We start from the raw sequence: 17,874 nt of genomic DNA, 5'->3' as shown, positions 1-17,874 counted from the left end.
TTCCAGGAAGCTAAGGAGCATAAGAGGTGAGCCGAGGGAGCCCTGCATGCCAGGGATCAGGGACAGCCTGTGCCAAAGCAGAGACAGGAGACAAAATGTCATATTTCAGTCAAGTCGGCCGCTAGATAATAACAACTGTTCCCACCAACCTCACAAGATTGTTGTGGTTTTTTTTTAATTTATTGATGTCTTTTGTCTTTACGTAGCCTAAATTCCTCCCTATCCCTCTTCCTCCTCCTCTCAGAGAACCATCCCATATAACAAAGACTTTTTTTTTTTACAGAAAACAAGAAAGCAGAGGAAAAAATCAGCCAAACTAATTGATTCACTAAAAAAATGACAATATATGTAATGTTCCTTACCACTGGAACTGAAAATTACCTCTGCAAAGGAGTGGGTTCACATCTCTTTTTTTGTGGCTATCCTTTCTTCTTTGTAATTTTACAACATTTACCTTTTTTTAAAGAATAAATTTTATTGGTATCTTTTATTTTACATTGCCTACATTTTTCTGTGTCCCCCTCTCTCTCTCAGAGAGTCATCCTATATTACAAAGAATATACTTTTAAGGGGAAAAAAAGAGTAAGCAGAGAAAAAAAAATCAGGAAAATCAATGTATCACATCCCCCCCCCAAAAAAAATCTGCCAATATGCAGAGTTCCACACCTGTAAACCCATCACCTCTATAAAGGAGTGGAGGGAGGTGCCATCTTCTATCTCTTCTTTGGAGCCAAACTTGTTCTTTTTTTTTTTTTTTTCCAAGGCAGTCAGGGTCACACAACTAGTAAGTGTTAAGTGTATGAAGCTGGATTTGAACCCAGATCCTCTCGGGCTGGTCCATTTTGCCACCTAGTTGTCCCCCAAGCTTGTTTTTTGTAATTTTGTAGCATTCATTCCTCTTTTTTTTTTTTTTTTTTTTTTTTTTTTTTAGTAGTAGTGGTTCTTTCCATTTACACTATGGTGTACTCATTGTGTATATTGTGTTTTTACATTCTGGCTTCCTCCATTCTGCATTCGTGCAACTTGTCCCATCCTTCACTGTATCCATCATATTCACCGTTTCTTACAGCACTCTAGCGTACCATGACCTTCACGTACCACCATTTGCTTAGCCATTCTCCAGCAGATTGGCATCTCCATTGTTTCCACTTCTTTGCTAATGTACATATTTGGGTGTATATGAGACTTTTACTCACAAGGTATATGTGTAAGCACTTTGGAAAGTCGATAGCATCTCTTTTTATTCTTGCCCTTCCTTGGACCCATGGTGTCCTCCATAATTGCTTTTTTTTTTTTTTTTATTGTGAGGCAAATGGAGTTAAGACACTTGTCCAGGGTCACACAGCTAGTACATGCCAAATGTCTGGTCTGAGGATGGATTTGAATTCAGGTCCTTCTGACTCCAGGGCTGGTGCTCTATCCATTGTGCCACTTAGCTGCCCCTCCACCATTGCTTATTGAAAGAATAATACCATGCTACAAACAGTGGCATGATGTACAGCAGTGCAGGTTGGGTTAAAGGAACTGACTCAGAGCTCCAGCACTGACATTTATGAACCTCTGGGCAAGGCACAAACTTTCTAAGCCTCAACTTCCTCATCCATAAAATGAGACTTCGTCCTACCTCCTCCATGGGGTTATTGTTGTACTTTATGGACTCTAATGTGGCACCAAAATGGGATTCAGTGATAACTTAAGTATTCTTATTTGTTTCCTGCTCATTGGGTGGAGGGGACGCAGTTTGGCCTGGAGCTGAGAAGCGCTAATGAGATCCTTGACAAGCTTGGTGCACCCTGTTGCTTGACCTAACAGAGAAAACTCACAAGTCTTATGGACATCTCTTTTTCTTCCTTGCAGATAATTTTCCCTCTAGAGTGGTTTCCATTAAACAAGCCCAGCGTGGGAGACTACTTTCATATGGCTTACAACGTCATCACACCATTTCTCTTACTCAAGGTAAAACCCAGAGACGCAAAGGTTAGTCTTCCCTTGGAACAGCTCCCAGGCTCCTCCCTTAGCTGCTCGGCCCTCGTGGTAGGCACGGTACCAATATGGATGCTAGGAAGGAAGGATGGAGATTTCTAATGCCTGCTGCCTGGAAGGTTCCCTGGTATTGTAGGCAGAGTTCTGGGTGTGGAGGGTTCTGCTGGGTTCTGGTTTTTGGTTCTGCTACTGACGCTATGTGATATTAGGGAGGTCACTTCACCATTCTGATCCTCATATTGTTCACCTTCCAAATGGATATGATGCCCTGTGTAGTTCACAGGAATGTTGGTGAGGATCTAGCAAGACAGTGGGTGTGAAAGCACTTTGAAAAACTAAAAATGTTATGCAGAGACAATGAGATTATTCCTATTAGGTGGAAAAAGAAGACACATAGGGAGGAACGTAAAAACGGCAAGCTTGTTCTTTAACACAGTCTTATTTATTATTTTGCATACTATACCAGGAAGTCCAAAGTTTTACACCCAGCTCCAAAGACCAAGCTAACTTTTTTGTTTACATAGATTGCTTGACTTTTGGTGCAGAGAACAGAAGTGCCGAGAGGGACGTTAAGGAGCAAACAGGTCTGGAGGGTTTGGACAAGAGAGATTTAAAAAGATTTTCCCAAAGAATGGCCCCCTGGAGCCTGGATTTGGACTGAGAGAACCCGGGTTTGAATCCCAGCCCTGCTCCTTAGCACCCAGGCAAGTCATATAACCTCTCCAATCCCTGTTTTCCTATAAACTGAGGGGTTGGACTAGATGATTTCTAAGGTCCTTTTTGGCTTTAGATCTGATGCTCCTGGACTCCCAGAATCTCACAGTTGGAAGGCACCTTGGACCATTTAGTCCAACCCTTACTGACCATGAATCCCCCTGCCACTTTCTTGGCAAATGGTGGTCTAGTCTTCAGTTACAAACCTTTGGGGAAGGGAGGGTACCCATTCCATCCTAGGACAGTTTTCATTGTTAGGACACTTTTTTTTACATCAAACCTGCATGTAAATCTGGAACTTCCACACATTGCTTCTAGTTCTATCTCTGGGGCTGAGCAGAGCAAGCCGATCTTGCCTACACACAGCAGCCCTTTGGATCTTGTTTTGTCCCATCATTCCATCCCTGCACCACTCCTCACATCCTCCAAACCACCCTAAGACAAGTCCTTTTTCCAGATCAAACACCTCTGGTTTCTGACTCAGTCCTCGTGTGGCATGGTCTCAAGTGCCCTTACTATCCTCTGCAACCTCCTTTGGACACATTCTAGGTTATCAATGCTCTTCTCAAAATATGGCATCTAGGACCACACACAGTACTGTGTCAGACAGTAAGCCTTTGTTAAGCACCGACTATGGGCTAGGCAAAAACTCAAAAGACAGTGATCCTGCCCTCACGGAGCTCACAAACCCCTCGTTAAGGGGAGACAGCAAGCAAACAGATATGTACAAACAAGTCATATACAGGAAACATAGGAAATAATTAAGAGAGGGAAGACACTAGAATTAAGAGGGGTTGGGAGAACATTGTTCTGAATACTATACCCTTTTAGCACAGGAGAAGATAAATGGCATTAATTTTTTTTGCCACCATGTCACACTTTTGACTGATTTTCAGTCAGTCAGTCGGTTAACATTAAGCACCTGCTATGTGCCAGGCAGTGTTCTAAGCACTGAGGATACAAAAAGAGACAAGACAATTCCTGTCCTCAAGGTGTTTACAATCTAGTGAGCTTGTGGTCCGCTAAAACCCCCAAATCTTTTTCACAGATCTTTTCCCGTGCCTTCTGTATCCTATACTTCTGAAGTTGCTCCTATTTCTGTTCTAGTTAACATAGAACTCAGACCAAGATTAACCTGAACCCTGGTTTGAATTCTTCTCTGGCAAACAAGTAATATTTGGGATCTGCTCCCAGTGAGTAGAGGGGAGGGCCAGCTTCAGTGGCCCAAGTTTCAGATGGACTCTTCTGGCAACAGATGCCCCTGGGGAGGACTAATAGAAGAGGCTGATGCAGCAGGTTAGTCACTGACCTAAGTGCAGGCTGGGTCTTTTAGGCATGAGGTGTGCCAGGAAGGCTGTCACCTCAGTAATGATCCAGGTTGAGTCAGGCTCTAGGCCCCCGGGACAGAGTGACCACAACACCAAACAACTCCTGCCCCCCCACCCCCAGAACATGCTTGGGAGGAAATATAAACACAGTGCAAAGTGGCAGGCGCCCCACCCGCAGACAACCAAGGGAAAGGCTCCCTCACTGCTCACTGCTGGGGAAGCTTCTCGGTACAATCATCTCAAGGTGCTCACTTGTGCTTTGTGATCTCTGTCAGAATTCATGATAGGCTTTCCCTCAGATTGAGAACTCCTTGAGAGCAGGGACTGGGGTGGGTTGTTGGTTGGTTTGGTTTTGAGAGGTGTTTTTTCCCCTCTGTTTGTGTACTCACCACTTAGCACAGTTTCTGGCACAGAGTAGGTAGAAGGTGAGGGAAGGCCTGTAATGCTGCAGATTGACATTTAGAAGCATAGGTTTGGGGGAGGAAGAAAGGTGTGGTATGTGGTCTAGGAGTACCACTGCTTAATCACTGGCAGAGAGTTGGTGTAGACAACTTCCCCAGGAAATCAGGCCCCAGGGCAGAAGATCTGACCTTCGCTTCCCTCACTTGCCCTAGGGTCAGCAGAAGAAAGGGTCTCTACCAAGACCCTGTTATGAACCCATACTGTATACACAGGCTCATTCAAGGCACTCAAGAGGCACGTATGCGTGCGTGCACGTGCGCGCACGCGCACACACACACACACACACACACACATACATGCCTTTGCGTCACATGCCTTATTAAGAGTACAACCTATCCTGGAACATGGGGTTAGAGGAGATAAACAGAGAAAAAAAGAGAGAGAGAGAGAGAGAGAACACCCACTTCCTCCTTACTCTTAATGGAACCTCAGCATAAGATATAATTAAATTCCCTTTCATATCTGTCTTTGAACCTATTGTCCAAAGTCATATATAGTCCTTACTTTCCAGAAGCTAGAAGGGGAAACAAGACACAAAAACACATACCTGTTTACTTGAAGAATAATTAGTGAACCACAAAAGACAGTACAGAATCAGTTCTAAAACTGAATGTAATGGAAGTAGGCAGTTATTATGGTTAAGTGGAAAGAATGCTAGATTTGGGACTGAAGGAGCAGGATTCAAATTCTCCTTGTGCTATTTACTGCCTGTATGACTTTGGGCAAATCATTTCACTTCTTGCCTCAGTTTCCACATCTGTGAAACACGGGGTGGACTTGTTGATTTATTTTCTTATTTTTTAAAAATTAGGGTTTTTTTCTCAATTAACAAGTCTTACCCTCCCACTTTGTCTCCCCCCATTGATAAGGAAAAGAAAGAAAAACAAAACCTTGTCTTATAACAAATCTGCAGTCAAGTAAAAAAGGGCTCAATTTCAAAAGTCCCTTCCAACTCTAAATATATGATCTTAATATTTGGTAAGGAGGTCAAAGGGGGACCTAAGAAGGGAGAGTTAAGGGGAAGTTGGAGCCTTCAGGGAAGGCTTCATGGAAATGGGACTCAAGCTCTGTCCTGAAGAATGTGAAGGGTTTAGACAGGCAGAGACGGGTAGGAAGGCTATTTGGGTAGTAGGGTAACCTTATGAAACATGGTTTAGAGGTAGAGATGAGCATGGCATGTGCTAGGGACGTATACTTTGGGATTTTAGAGTTTTGAGTAGATTTTTTTTGTTGCTGTTGTTGTTGTTCAACTTGAAAAAAGAATCCGTTTTTCTCCCTCCTACATTCCTGCCTTTGAAGAAGAAACAAAAACCAAACCCATGTATTTTATGCATAGTCAGGCAAAAAGAAAAATTCCCACGTTCATAGCCAAAAAACAAAAGAAATGCTACTTTGGAAAGATGGGAGGTTTTTGAGCTTCGCGTGAGAAACTTGAGTGAGAGGGGAGCGAGAGGATCAACACCATCCACCTGAGGCCAGAGCTGGCTCTGGGAGGGTGTTTCAGGTCAGGATGTGCTGAGTGCCTGGTTCTAAATTGCAGCTCATTGAAAGGTCCCCCAAGACCCTGCCTCGATCCATTGTGTATGTCAGCATCATCACCTTCATCATGGGCTCGAGCATTCACCTAGTGGGAGACTCTGTGAACCACCGCCTGATCTTCAGCGGCTATCAGCACCACCTCTCTGTCCGAGAGAACCCTATCATCAAGAACCTGAAGCCAAAGACCCTGGTAAGGAGGGCTCCCCTCTGCCCAGGTCAGTGCTTTCCCTGCTGCAAGAAATTACCTCGTGGAGTGATCAGGAGTACTTTTGCACATAACACGTGGATGAAAGTATGCTTTATTTCCTTTATTTTGCTCCACAATCACCCTGACAGTCCTTTGTCCTAAATGGTACACCATACCCCTAGACCATCTTCCAGACTACCATTTGTGTTATCTTTCAAGCAGCTGGAGGGGGTGGCATAGGCCTTTTAGTCCTTGCACCTGGGGGATGCTGAGGCTGGTGGATCACTTGAGCTCAGGAGTTCCAGACTGCCATAGAGCTCAAAGCTGATGGGATGCCCTCATTGAGTCTGAGGCCAATATAGTGATCCCGGTAGTGGAGGGCCACAGGCTGCCTAAGGAGGTAAGAACCAGCCTGTGTCAGAAAAATGGAGCAGGTTAAACTTTTATACCAGTTCTTTATTAGGATTGGGCCCATGAGTGACCACCACACTTTCAGCCTGGGCAAGGTAAAGAGAGCCAATCTTAAAAAACAAAAAACTCCAACAACACAACTTAAGAGAGATATATGTGCATGCATTTTGAGCCCAAAAACATTGTGGCCAAATTGACGTTCAGTCTCCATAAATCCTTTAGAATTATGTTTTAGGAAAAGAAGCCATCATCTCCAAACTACCACACTTGACCACAAATGAGCTTATCAGATTAGAGGAAGATAGAAAGTTCCGAAAGGTACGGTTCCCCAGAGGGAAGCTGGAAGGAAGAAGAGATTCATAGGCATGCATGGTATGAGGCTGTTGGGCCTTTTGGAGTAGGAAGAGATGGACACTAAAAGGCACAGAGGTACTCCGGAAACCCATCACGCTCAGCTTCCCCATTTTGCCAAAGAGTGAGCCTTGAGGGGGCCTGACTACATAAAACAGGATTTATTTCCTTTCCCCTGCAGATTGACTCCTTCGAGCTGCTCTACTACTATGATGAGTATCTAGGGCACTGCTTGTGGTGAGTGATTGAGAGCCTTGTGGTTTTGGGGAGAAGATGGGGCTCACAGTATGTAGGTAGCACAGAACCCACAGGAAGGTCCTTCACTTCTGAAAAGGTATTCTCAGTGCTGTTCCCTCAGTACCTATGGGTGGTCACTAGAGGGCAGCAAGAGGCTTTCTTAGCCCTCCCAGGATTAGGGCTGGTGATGGCTTCTCTGTGTGTGTTGGGGTGGGAGGGGGGCTCAATATAGCACTGCTCTCTCCCTCCCACCCTCAGCTTTAAGATTTGTTCTTGAGTGTTTTTTGATAATGTTCCACAGAAAATCTCCTGCCCTGTTGGACTGGGGGTGGTGATGGTGAATAAGGCTTATTTGACTGTAACTTTATATGTATAGAGAGATGAGTAAGGGCAGGTGGGTGAGTCTAGCCTGGGCCAGGCTGTGCAGTGAGAATACACAGAACTAGATTCAGCAGCCAGGAAGGCCGGCCCGCCGCTAAGTAGTGGAGGCCGAGGTGGGGCAGAAGGCTGCTTTCTGCTGATTAGAGCTGATTGTCTATGTCAGAGGTTTCAGACTCAGAGGGCACAAGCAGCCGCAGCTCTCCCCACTGTGGCCTGAACCAGATTAAAATGTAACTGGGAAATGATTAACAAAATAAATTAAAAAGCAATGTGAGTTAGGTAATGCTAATTTATGATTTTCTAAGTCAGTATGTGACCTGCGGGGATCCATTTCTATTTAAGTTTGACACCATCAGTCCATGCTATATAACACCAGCTGGATCTTCCTCCCCTGCTACTTAGCAGTCCTTTTACTCAACTCTCCTGATCCTATGTCATCCCCCAAAAGCACCACACTCCTCAACCCTCTACATCGTTCTACACCCACCACACGTAATTTGGTTTTCTACTACTAATAAGATTGTCATTATCCATTATAAGCATCAACTCCTCCATACCACAGACTTCAGCCACAGATAAAGAAGCTTTGCTATTCCACCTCTCCATCTGTGTTCTTGATCCCCGTCCCTCTTTGCTCCATTAGTCATTCTCTGGCAAATATATTCAGTCTTTTCCTTTTCAGCGGAGCCTTCCCATCTTTGTACAAATACACTTGGGTCTTATTCCTCATCCTTTAAAAAAAATTTCCCTTAACCCTTCTGTCCTTTCAAATTACCATTTTCACTCTCTTTTGTGAGGCAGTTGGGGTTAAGTGACTTGTCAGGGTCACACAGCTGGTAAATGCCAAGTGTCTGAGACTGGATTTGAACTCAGGTCCTCAGAGCACTCCAGGACCAGTGCTTTATCCACTGTGCCACCTAGCTGCCCCTCTTTCTCTTCCCTTTTACCCCTAAAGTTCTTGAAGGACTAGTTTCCATCTGATGCATAGACTTCTTCACTGCCATTTCATTTGTCTATGCCTTGCATTCAGATTCTTTTGCTACTAGTCTCCAGAAACTTCTGACTGAAGTCAATAGTGCCCTCTTTATCACTGGATCCAATGACTTTTATGAGCTCTCACCTTCTTTGATCTTACTATGGCATTTGACTATTTATCACCGATTACCTCTTGATACTCTCTCTTTCTTTTGCTTTCCTGACACTTCAGACTCTCTTGTTTCTCCCCCTACCTCTTTAGGTCTCCTTATGTCCACTCTTCCTGGCCCTCTAATATAGGCATTTCCTGGTTCTCAACCCTCTTTCTTCCTTCTCTATATTCTTTTCTTGGCAGTCTCATCCACTTTCACAGCTTCAGTTGCCAACTTTATATGGATACCTCCCTTAACCTTGCTCTCTCTTTGGAATTCCCATACCTGAATTTCTTGCTTCTCAATAGACATCTGCCCTTGAATCTCCAATTGGTACCTCAAGCCCAATAGCACTGAAACAGAATCTGATATTTTCTCATATCAAAACCTAATCCTTTCTGACTTCTGTATTTTGGTTAATTGTACCCAAGCTCCAGTGTTCCAAACCTCAGTATTATCTGTAATCTCTCATTCAGATCCCTCAGATCAGTGGCTGAGTTTATTAACCTTACTTCTCAAAACCCCTTTTTCTCCCTACCACCACCACTGTAGTGGTGCAGAAGAATAATAATTCTTCATTATGCCCAACTTGAACTGTTTCAGTGCCGCACAGACCGCTCAACCAAATCCGTCCTTCAAGTGGCTGGCAAAATAGCCTGACATACTGCTGGTCATCTCGCTCATCTGCTCAAACCTCATTGCCTACTGAATATAATCCAGGGTAGTCTGGCATTCAAGGCTCTCCACACTCTTATATCACCTCATTTTTTGTGTTATCTCCCACTTTTGTTCAGCCCAACTGGGTTACTCTCACCATCCCTCATAAATGTCACTTATGCCTTTGCTCATGCTGTCATGTGCCCTCCACCCAGCCTCCATCTGTTGAAGCCTACTTTTCATTTAAAAGAGTTCTTGGGGCAGCTAGGTGGTGCAGTGGATAGAGCACTGGCCCTGAAGTCAGGAGGACCTGAGTTCAAATCTGGCCTCAGATGAAACACTTGATGCTTACCAGCTGTGTGACCCTGGGCAAGTCACTTAACCCCAATTGCCTAAAAAAAAATAAAATAAAATACTTTGGTAAAGTGTAATCCTATGTATTTTATTTTCTGCATTTAAAAACATTCTGAAAAGACATCCATAGGCTTCACTAGACTGCTAAAGGGATCTGTGCCAACAGAAAGGTTAAGAACCCCTCCTCTGAAGACTAATTTGTCTTCTTCCTCCTCCATGGTACCTTCTGATTCCCCTTGGCTTGGCACTGGCTAGCTCCCATCTTGTATTACAGTTACTTGCCTGTGTTCAGTACATCTCCCTTCTGGCTTGTAAGCACCATTGAGATCAGGAACCATGTCTTGTGGACCTGATGCATGTGCTGTGCTACCTCTAGTGGGCGCTTAATAAATGTTTCTTTTCATTGAGTGGCCAGCAGGCCTCCCTCAGAGTCCCACCCCACCCCAGAAGCACAGTCATAGGATGCTAAATTTCACAGACGAGAAAATAGCCCCATTGCCCAGTGGGTCACTAGTGAGTGGTGCCAGAGCCAGAACTAGACTTCTGAGGTGCCCAACTCCCCTCCCTGTATTGTTTAAATTGGAGAAGCTACAAAGATAAACAAGTCTTGTGGTACTTCTGAGCTAGTAGGGGATCCAGAGCACAAACAGAGGTCATCATTGGTTCAATTGTACAAGTACACGGCTGTTTTGAGTGCTGTGCATTTGTTACAGGAACTAGGGAAGCACAGGAAGGTGTTGGGATCTTTGTTGTTTCCAGCTAGGGATCACCTCTTTGTATTCCCCGATGCCTGTGGGTTTACAGATTCTCTGCACACACCACCATGTGTTTCTGGAGGCCTGTTTTGGGGACGTTTTGTGTAAACGCGTTTAACTCCAGAGTCATAGCAGGGCGTTGAGTGGACAGCCTCCCCTCTCCCTTGCCTTGCTGGGGCTTTCAGCAGTGTGTTCTGGAAGGATACAGAAAGAGACAGCATGAGAGGGGGAGGGAGGGAAGAGAAAAGTGGGGGGAGACAGAGCCAGAGGCCGACCATATGAGAGGAGGAGATCGAAAGGAAGTGTGACACACTGCATGAAACAGGGAGATGAAACTAGAATATGTATGATTGTGGGTGTGTGAGGGAGAGGTTGTGTGGGCGTGCTAAAGAGGAGAGATTGTAGATCAGAAATTTCCATACTGGTCCAAATATAGGCTATACCCCTGACGTAAATGGCTTCAAAAGGAATAGATAGATATAGATACATAGATAAAAACACACACACATACGTATACATTGAAAAATGATTGCACAAAGTTACTGTTTTGTTTTTTATCACATCAGTATATTGGAACTGAAATGCAGGGAGATACTAGGACCCTGGAAGCAGGAAAGATCTACTTTCTCCATCCTGGAACACTAGCAGCAAGGGGGACATAATGACAGGTTGCACTTAGGTTTTATGTAAGCCAGATTTGGAGTGAGTGAGTGAGTGTGTGTGTGTGTGTGTGTGTGTGTGTGTGTGTGAGAAAGTGAAGATGGGGGAAGGGTATTAGAGAAGAGAGTATATCTGAACAGGCACAGCATCAACTGGAGACCGCCCACAGATCTTGATCCTCCTTTCAATTTGTGTTTGCCCTGGTCATGGCCCTACATGGCGCAGATCCCCTTTCTTCTTCACACTGTGGGCCTCTGTCTTTCCATTCAATTTTCCTGGCCAACATAGGGCCAGGAATCATTGTTGGGGGATGGGGGGGCAGGGAGGTAGCGAAAAGGAGAAAGGGGGAAGGGAAGAAAGAGACAGAGTGTGTGTTTGTGTGTGATGTATGCATATATTCATGCTTGGTTTGAAAAAGAAATGTATGAGGCAGTATTCAAAGAGGAAGTATTGTGCTACCTTTTCTGAGCTGTATAGGGCTTCCCCAAACCTGTCTGAACCCTTCTTTACAAGGCCGGGTCATTTAAGTAGTGGTCTCCAAAATGGAGCCGTGTGTTACAGCCAGTTATGATCACATTTCCTCATTTTTTTCCCTTCCACCTCTGGCCTCCTGTGTGGCTGTCCTCAGATTGGAAAATCTCAGGAGGTTCAGACCCACTGAGACCCAAGCACCTACAGCTGTCTGTGCAGAATTCCCTCCCGACATATACACCCTGCCTGTACCCCAGTCACCACAGTAACAGGCCCTGCAGCATGGGCATAAGGCATCACCCCAACCCACTTACTTTAGATTTTTTGGGTGGAAATAATGAGTAGCATAGGGTGAGCAGGTTTGGAAGGGTGGCATTTATACCCCCCCCATCTCTCCCCCAGCTCACTCCTAGTTCACATTTCCTTATTTCTCTTGAGGACTCCACTAGGTTTGTAGCCCAAGTGTTATCTTGCATCTCTCTCTCCCCACCCCCTCTTCTCTCTCCCACTCTCTTCCCTATTCCTCTTCCATATAATCATTGTCAAATCTTGTCATTTCTATTTCTACAAATTTCAAAGAAATCTGTTTCCCACCCATTGGTCTTAGCTCTGACTTTGGGGGGCCAATCAGAAAAATGCAGCAAATTTAATTTGACAGACACTTGGTAAGCACCATGGGGTTGATACAGACTCAAACTTGAATTTGGCTGTCAAATCACACCATTAACTCACATTGAAACCCCGAATGTCCCTCTTGAGTCTTATCTTCTCCAAACTAAACATGTCCAGTTCTTTCAAATGATCTTTATAGGACACAGACTGAACTTTCAGTCCATAAACCTGCATAAGCTGCTTTCTGACCCTGCTCCCTTTACCCTATCTCCTGTCCTGTAATTGTTGATTTTTTTTTAAACCTAAGTGTAGGACTTCTTCTCCTTGTTAAAGCTCATCTGATTAGATTTGGCCCACTGTCCTAGTGACAGGGCCTTTTTGGATCCTGATTCTGCCATCTATTATATTAGCCCTCCCTCCCAGGCCCTTGTTATCTGGAAGTCTGGATAAAAAAGCCATTCACATTTTCATCCAAGTCACTGATACAAATGATGGACAGACCAGGGTCAAGGACAGAGCTTTGTTCCTCACTATTAGAGACTTTTAGTCAGCAATCTTTAAGCCAAGTCATTCGACCAGCTTTGATTCCATTTAACTACTACATCTGTCCATCTTATCCACAAGGATATCATAAGAGACTTTGTCTTGTGCTTTGCCTAATCCTGGCATCTCATTTCTAGGGCAGTTTCCTAAAGGGGAGAACTTAGAATCCTACCCTGTTTGTTAGACCCAAGAGAAAGGAAGTGACTTGCTTTTCTGTTAAAGGGAAAGGGAAACCTTTCTTAGCTCTCTGTACTGGAAGAAGCCAAAGACATTCAGCAGCCTGACACCCCCCCGCCCCCACCCTCCACTGTATTCCTGCACCTTCTTCACGCCCAAGCATAGGTGTCCCTGCTGGGGTTGAGGAGTAGAGGCCCAGGGCGGGAACAGATCTGGCCCAGTTCGGGGAAGGCTCTAAGGCTCCATCTCTCTTCTAGGTACATACCCTTCTTCCTCATCCTTTTCATGTACTTCAGCGGCTGCTTCACCACTGCTAAGAAGGAGAGCAGGATGCCTCGGTCAGCTCTGCTCTTATTGGGGCCCAGCAGTTTGTACTATTGGTGAGTAGGGAGCTGGTCTGCTGGTGATGAGTGGGGACGTGCAGGGAAGACACAAGAGACTTGGGAACATGGACAGAGTTGGTTCAGAGGGGGCTGGCTAACGTGCACACCTGTCCAAAGGCATGGACCAAATGACCTCTCAGTACCCCAAGTCAGTGAAGTTATCATGTGTCTAGTTCTGTACTGGGGTCTTGGGGGTTGTTGAGGAAACATAAGGACTTGTGTCTGCCTTCAGGCAGCTTAGTCACTTAATATGAAAATAATATAAATGGAACAGTTAAGCAATAAAGCTTAATGCAGCACTGGCCGTAAGTGTAACATGTTCAGAACTTGTGGTGGTGGAAACTGACGCCCAGGGGAGAAGCCATGGTCATTGGCATCTGTGTGCTTTGGTGGTGTGAGGGTGGGGGGTACCAGGAACTGGCATGGTCTGAGGAGCCTTCATACAACAGCTGGGGCTTGAGCTGGGCCTTCATCCCTCAGTGAGGATTTAGGGTTACAGAACTCTAGAGTCTGAATCCCAGTTTGCTGCCTGTGTGACCTTGGATTAGTCACTTAACTGCCCTAAGCACATTTCCCTGTATCTGTAAAATGTGGGGTTGTCCTCAACCTCTAAAATCCCTTTGGCTCTAAATCTGTGAGCCTCTAGTTAGAATTTAGATAAATAGAGAAGGAGGAGGAAAAAACTCTCTGCTCAGGGACCCGGCCACGACATTGTGGTGGGAATGAGTGGGGTTCTTGAGGGACTTAGCTGGGGAGGCGAGAAGGCCGGCTTGGCTAGAGCAGAAGGCAGACAGAGATTAGAGAACAGGCAGACGGGATTGGAGAGAGGGTGGAGGCCCCTGGAAGCCAGGCAGAAGAGAGCAGATTTGGTGCAGTGATGCTACCTCTTCTCTGTCAGTCTGGTCCTTCACAGTTTACAAAGTCTGACACAAACACATTATTCTTTTTGACACCACACCTCTGTAAAGAGGGTGGGGCAGGTTGGGGCCCAGACAGGTAAAGTAACTTGCCTAGCATCACACAGCTAGTGAGTGGCAGAGCCAGGACCACATGTTGCCTTGATGCCAGTTGAGAGACACCCTAGGTTCTTTTTTTTTCTTTCAGGCAGTTGGTGTTAAGTGACTTGCCCAGGGTCACACAGCTAGTAAGTGACAAGTGTTTGGTCTGAGGCCGCATTTGAACTCAGGTCCTCCTGACTTCAGGGCCGGTGCTCTATCCACTGTGCCACCTAGCCGCCCCTACACCCTAGGTTCTTGAGGAAGGGAGAAGGTTGTGTGAGTTCTGGAGTGCTCTAGAGCAGAGGGGTCAGACTCAAGGCCCTGCGCAGCCCCCATCCCCAAACGCTTGTGAATCAGATTGAAACGTTTAACAAACTAAATACAGATAAGAGTGCAACACAGATAATGTTAGTTGGTGGTTTCCTGAGTGGCTGCAGGATCCTTTTCTCTCTGAGTTTGACACTACTGCCTTAGAGCATCACCTCCTGAGTTCCAGTCCCCAAGGGACTGTGGGCAAGTCTTAGCTCCCTGGCCTGAGTTTGCTCTTCAGGAAAACGTGGGGACTCGATGCTTCTGAGGTGGCCCTGACTCTGTGGAGAGGAGGTGGGGGGCAGGAGGGGAATAGCCTTCTGACCTCCTGTCTGTCTTCCTGGGAAACCTCAGGTATCTGGTCACTGAAGGACAGATCTTCATCCTCTTCATCTTCACCTATTTCGCCATGATGGCGTTTGTGATGCACCAGAAACGGAAGCGCCTCTACCTGGACAGCAACGGACTCTTCCTCTTCTACACCTTCTTCTTCACGCTCCTGTTTGTGGCCCTGTGGGTGCTGTGGCTGTGGAATGATCACACCCTCAGGAAGAAATACCCCGGGGTCATCTACATTCCAGAACCATGGGCCTTCTACACCCTCCATATCAGCAGGCACCCCTGAGTTCCTCAGGGTCCACAGCTAAGAGGGTTTTCTTGGGAGGGATTTTGTGTGAGCATTGTGGGGAAGAAGCCATCCCCTTCCCAGCCTTCCCACAGCAAAGCAAAACATGCTTCCCTCTGCCTCCCCCCGCCCCCAATTAAGTGGGCTTGTGGTATATGTGTGTATTGTTAGGTTGTTAGGTATCCACATTTTGTTTTGGTCTTTTCAGGCTTGGGTTTAGTTTTAGGAAACACAACATCACAGGGCTGAGAATAGGCCTTGTGCAACAGTCTGCCTTGTACAAAAAGCCTTCCCAGGCCCAGTGGGTTTGCTGTGTTTGTGTTATGTGTTGTGATTGTAAAAACCAGCCAACAAGAGGCTCCTGGGTAGGGAGTCATGGTCAGTGGCATGTTGGGTGGCCTGATATAGAGGGGTTGGAGGAACCTTCGCTCCAGAGCCATTATCCTTCTGCCATGCCGCATCAGACCTCACCTGAGGAGCTCTAGTACGTCTTCTCCATAGGCTCGTTTCCCCCTGCTCATAGGATGATAGAGAAGGATTGGCCAAAGCTGAGGTGGTACCTTGGATTAGCTCGGCCCTGGTGGTGGAAGTCCTGGGTCCTGAGGGAGCTAGAAGTGTGTAGAGAGGGTGGAAGCTGGGTGGGCACACATGAGGAAAGAGGAGGGATGAGGTCCCATCCCTCAGAGATTAGGTTTTGCTTAGACCATTTCCGGGATTCTTGTCCTGGTCTCTTATGACGAGAACTGGGCAGTCTGCCAGTTCCAAATGACCCATGAGCCAATTCCCTCCAAGGACCTCCAAGGGGCCGGCTCTTCCTTGGCTGGGAGTAGGGTAGGGGGTGGATAGTAGGGGTGAAGAGGCCTTTGTAGAGTTGCTCCCCAACCCCATGGGCATCTGGGTCCTGTAATAGATTTCTTTTTAACCTTCATGGTCTTTTGAGTTGGCAGAAGAGTTATCTGCCAGTGCCTCATTGCTAGTGTGGAGGTGACCCTGGGTTCTTGAAGGCTCCAACAGGTTCTGCCACACCAGAAAGGTAATGAGCTGTGCCACCAAGTCTGAGGACCAGCCAGTCTAAGCATGGAGAGGGGCTCATGAGCAGAAGGCCATTCACCAGTTGGTTAATTGGTTTTGGCCACAGCTCTGGTAAATACAGTCTACTGAGGGGTGAAGGAGGTGGGATGTGGTAATGCTGGTGACATCTCACATCTTTGAAAGTAAATCCTCTTGAGTTCCAGGAAAACAAGTGAGCCTTGCCTCTGCTTCTCCTGTCAGGGGAAGCTTGGGAGGCTCTGGGAGGCTGTCTCTGAAGCTTAGAGACGGCCCCTGGTCCACCTAGAGCCAGGGCAAGCAGTAGTAATTAACCCTTCTTTCCCCCTCTGTTCTGTGGAAGCCATTCTGGATTCTTTTACTTGAGAAAAAGTGGTGTAAACCCTCTTTTCAGCCTAAACCAAACTTGAAGAAGTGGAATGTCAAGTCTAAAGACTCAGTGCTCACTTTTATGGGAAAGTTGGAGTAGAGAAACCTTCATCATTCATCCTGACTCTCTTCCAGGATGTATTTAGGCAGCTGCACATCATTCTGAGAAGTGGTAGAGAGGGAATGGGGGTGGAAAAGGGACTTGATTCTCAGAAGGGGTGGCTTTTCAGCTAAGATGAGGGCTCACCCCCTCTCCCCTGCTCATAGCCTTGGCCCGTCGTCTGTGCTGTGCACCCTTCGATCAACTCAGTGGCCTCAGGCTTCCTCCCTGGGAATCACGTCCCATTCTGAAGGCAGAATCTATCCTTGGCTTGTTGGTCAGTCAGGTGCTGCAAGGGCTGCCCCTCACCCTCCTATTCTACTCAGGTGATCCATGCCCTGTCAGGGTTCCCCTTATCTAATGGCACATCTGGGCCCCAAGACTGGATGATTCTTCCCCTATATATAGACTACTGCCCCTGTCCCTAACTGTAAATATCTTGGCAGCCATGGCTGTAGTTAATGGGAGTCTAAATAAATGTGTGTACTTGAGTGAGGCCTGGGAAGACTGGTTTTTCTTTCTGTGAGATCTCAAAAGTGGTGGGGAAGGGCTTCCTGCCTGTGGGACCCCTCCTCCCCCCCCAAAAGAAAAAAAGAAAACTGACAACAGCTTACTAAGACAGAAATTCCTTTTGTGAGGAACATACTTCATTCTACAATCCTAGGATAGAGTCTTTCCTGGGAGGCAGTTAAAATGATTCCCATGAGTCCTCCAGGGGGACAGCCCAGAATTCTCCCTGTTTCTAATACAGGCCAGAGAACCCAAGACCAGATCTAAAGGCAAAAAGACATCTCGCTTGTACTGGCATCACAGTGAGATTTGGCTCTGCCCTCAGGTAATGCAGAAGGGGCTTTCCTGTCTGCGCCTTCTCCCTTCTGGCCTCACTGAGGACTCATGCAAGCTCTGGCCTGGGAGGAGGCCCATCTCAGCCATGGGGAAAGAGCAGTGCTTCCCCAAGGGCCTCAAAGCCAAACATTGGTATCAAGGCTGAGGAGAAGCACAGTCACAGACGGACAGGGCAGAGCCAAGAACGCCCAGCTGGGTGACACGGAAATCGAAACCTCTCCAGGCTCTAGGCAGAATTGCAGTGAGGG

The 17,874-nt window shown here is 46.4% G+C and overlaps 1 protein-coding gene across 1 annotated transcript in view; it reads left to right on the top strand.

The window, feature by feature from the left end:
• Positions 1 to 17,271, top strand: part of CLN6 (CLN6, transmembrane ER protein) — a 37,576-nt gene extending 20,305 nt beyond the window's left edge. Inside the window, exons 3-7 of the mRNA XM_027851992.1 lie at positions 1,858 to 1,956; positions 6,028 to 6,216; positions 7,157 to 7,212; positions 13,207 to 13,329; positions 14,994 to 17,271. Coding sequence (XP_027707793.1) covers positions 1,858 to 1,956; positions 6,028 to 6,216; positions 7,157 to 7,212; positions 13,207 to 13,329; positions 14,994 to 15,264 — 738 coding nt within the window. The 3' untranslated portion in view covers positions 15,265 to 17,271. The remainder of the gene's footprint in view (positions 1 to 1,857; positions 1,957 to 6,027; positions 6,217 to 7,156; positions 7,213 to 13,206; positions 13,330 to 14,993) is intronic.
• The last annotated feature ends 603 nt before the right edge of the window (positions 17,272 to 17,874 follow it).

The sequence above is a fragment of the Vombatus ursinus genome, unplaced genomic scaffold, assembly GCF_900497805.2.
Source record: "Vombatus ursinus unplaced genomic scaffold, bare-nosed wombat genome assembly UNPS02009205.1, whole genome shotgun sequence".
Taxonomy (NCBI): domain Eukaryota; kingdom Metazoa; phylum Chordata; class Mammalia; order Diprotodontia; family Vombatidae; genus Vombatus; species Vombatus ursinus.
The sequence above is the reverse complement of the archived record's forward strand: the minus strand, read 5'-3'. Positions and strand labels throughout refer to the sequence as shown.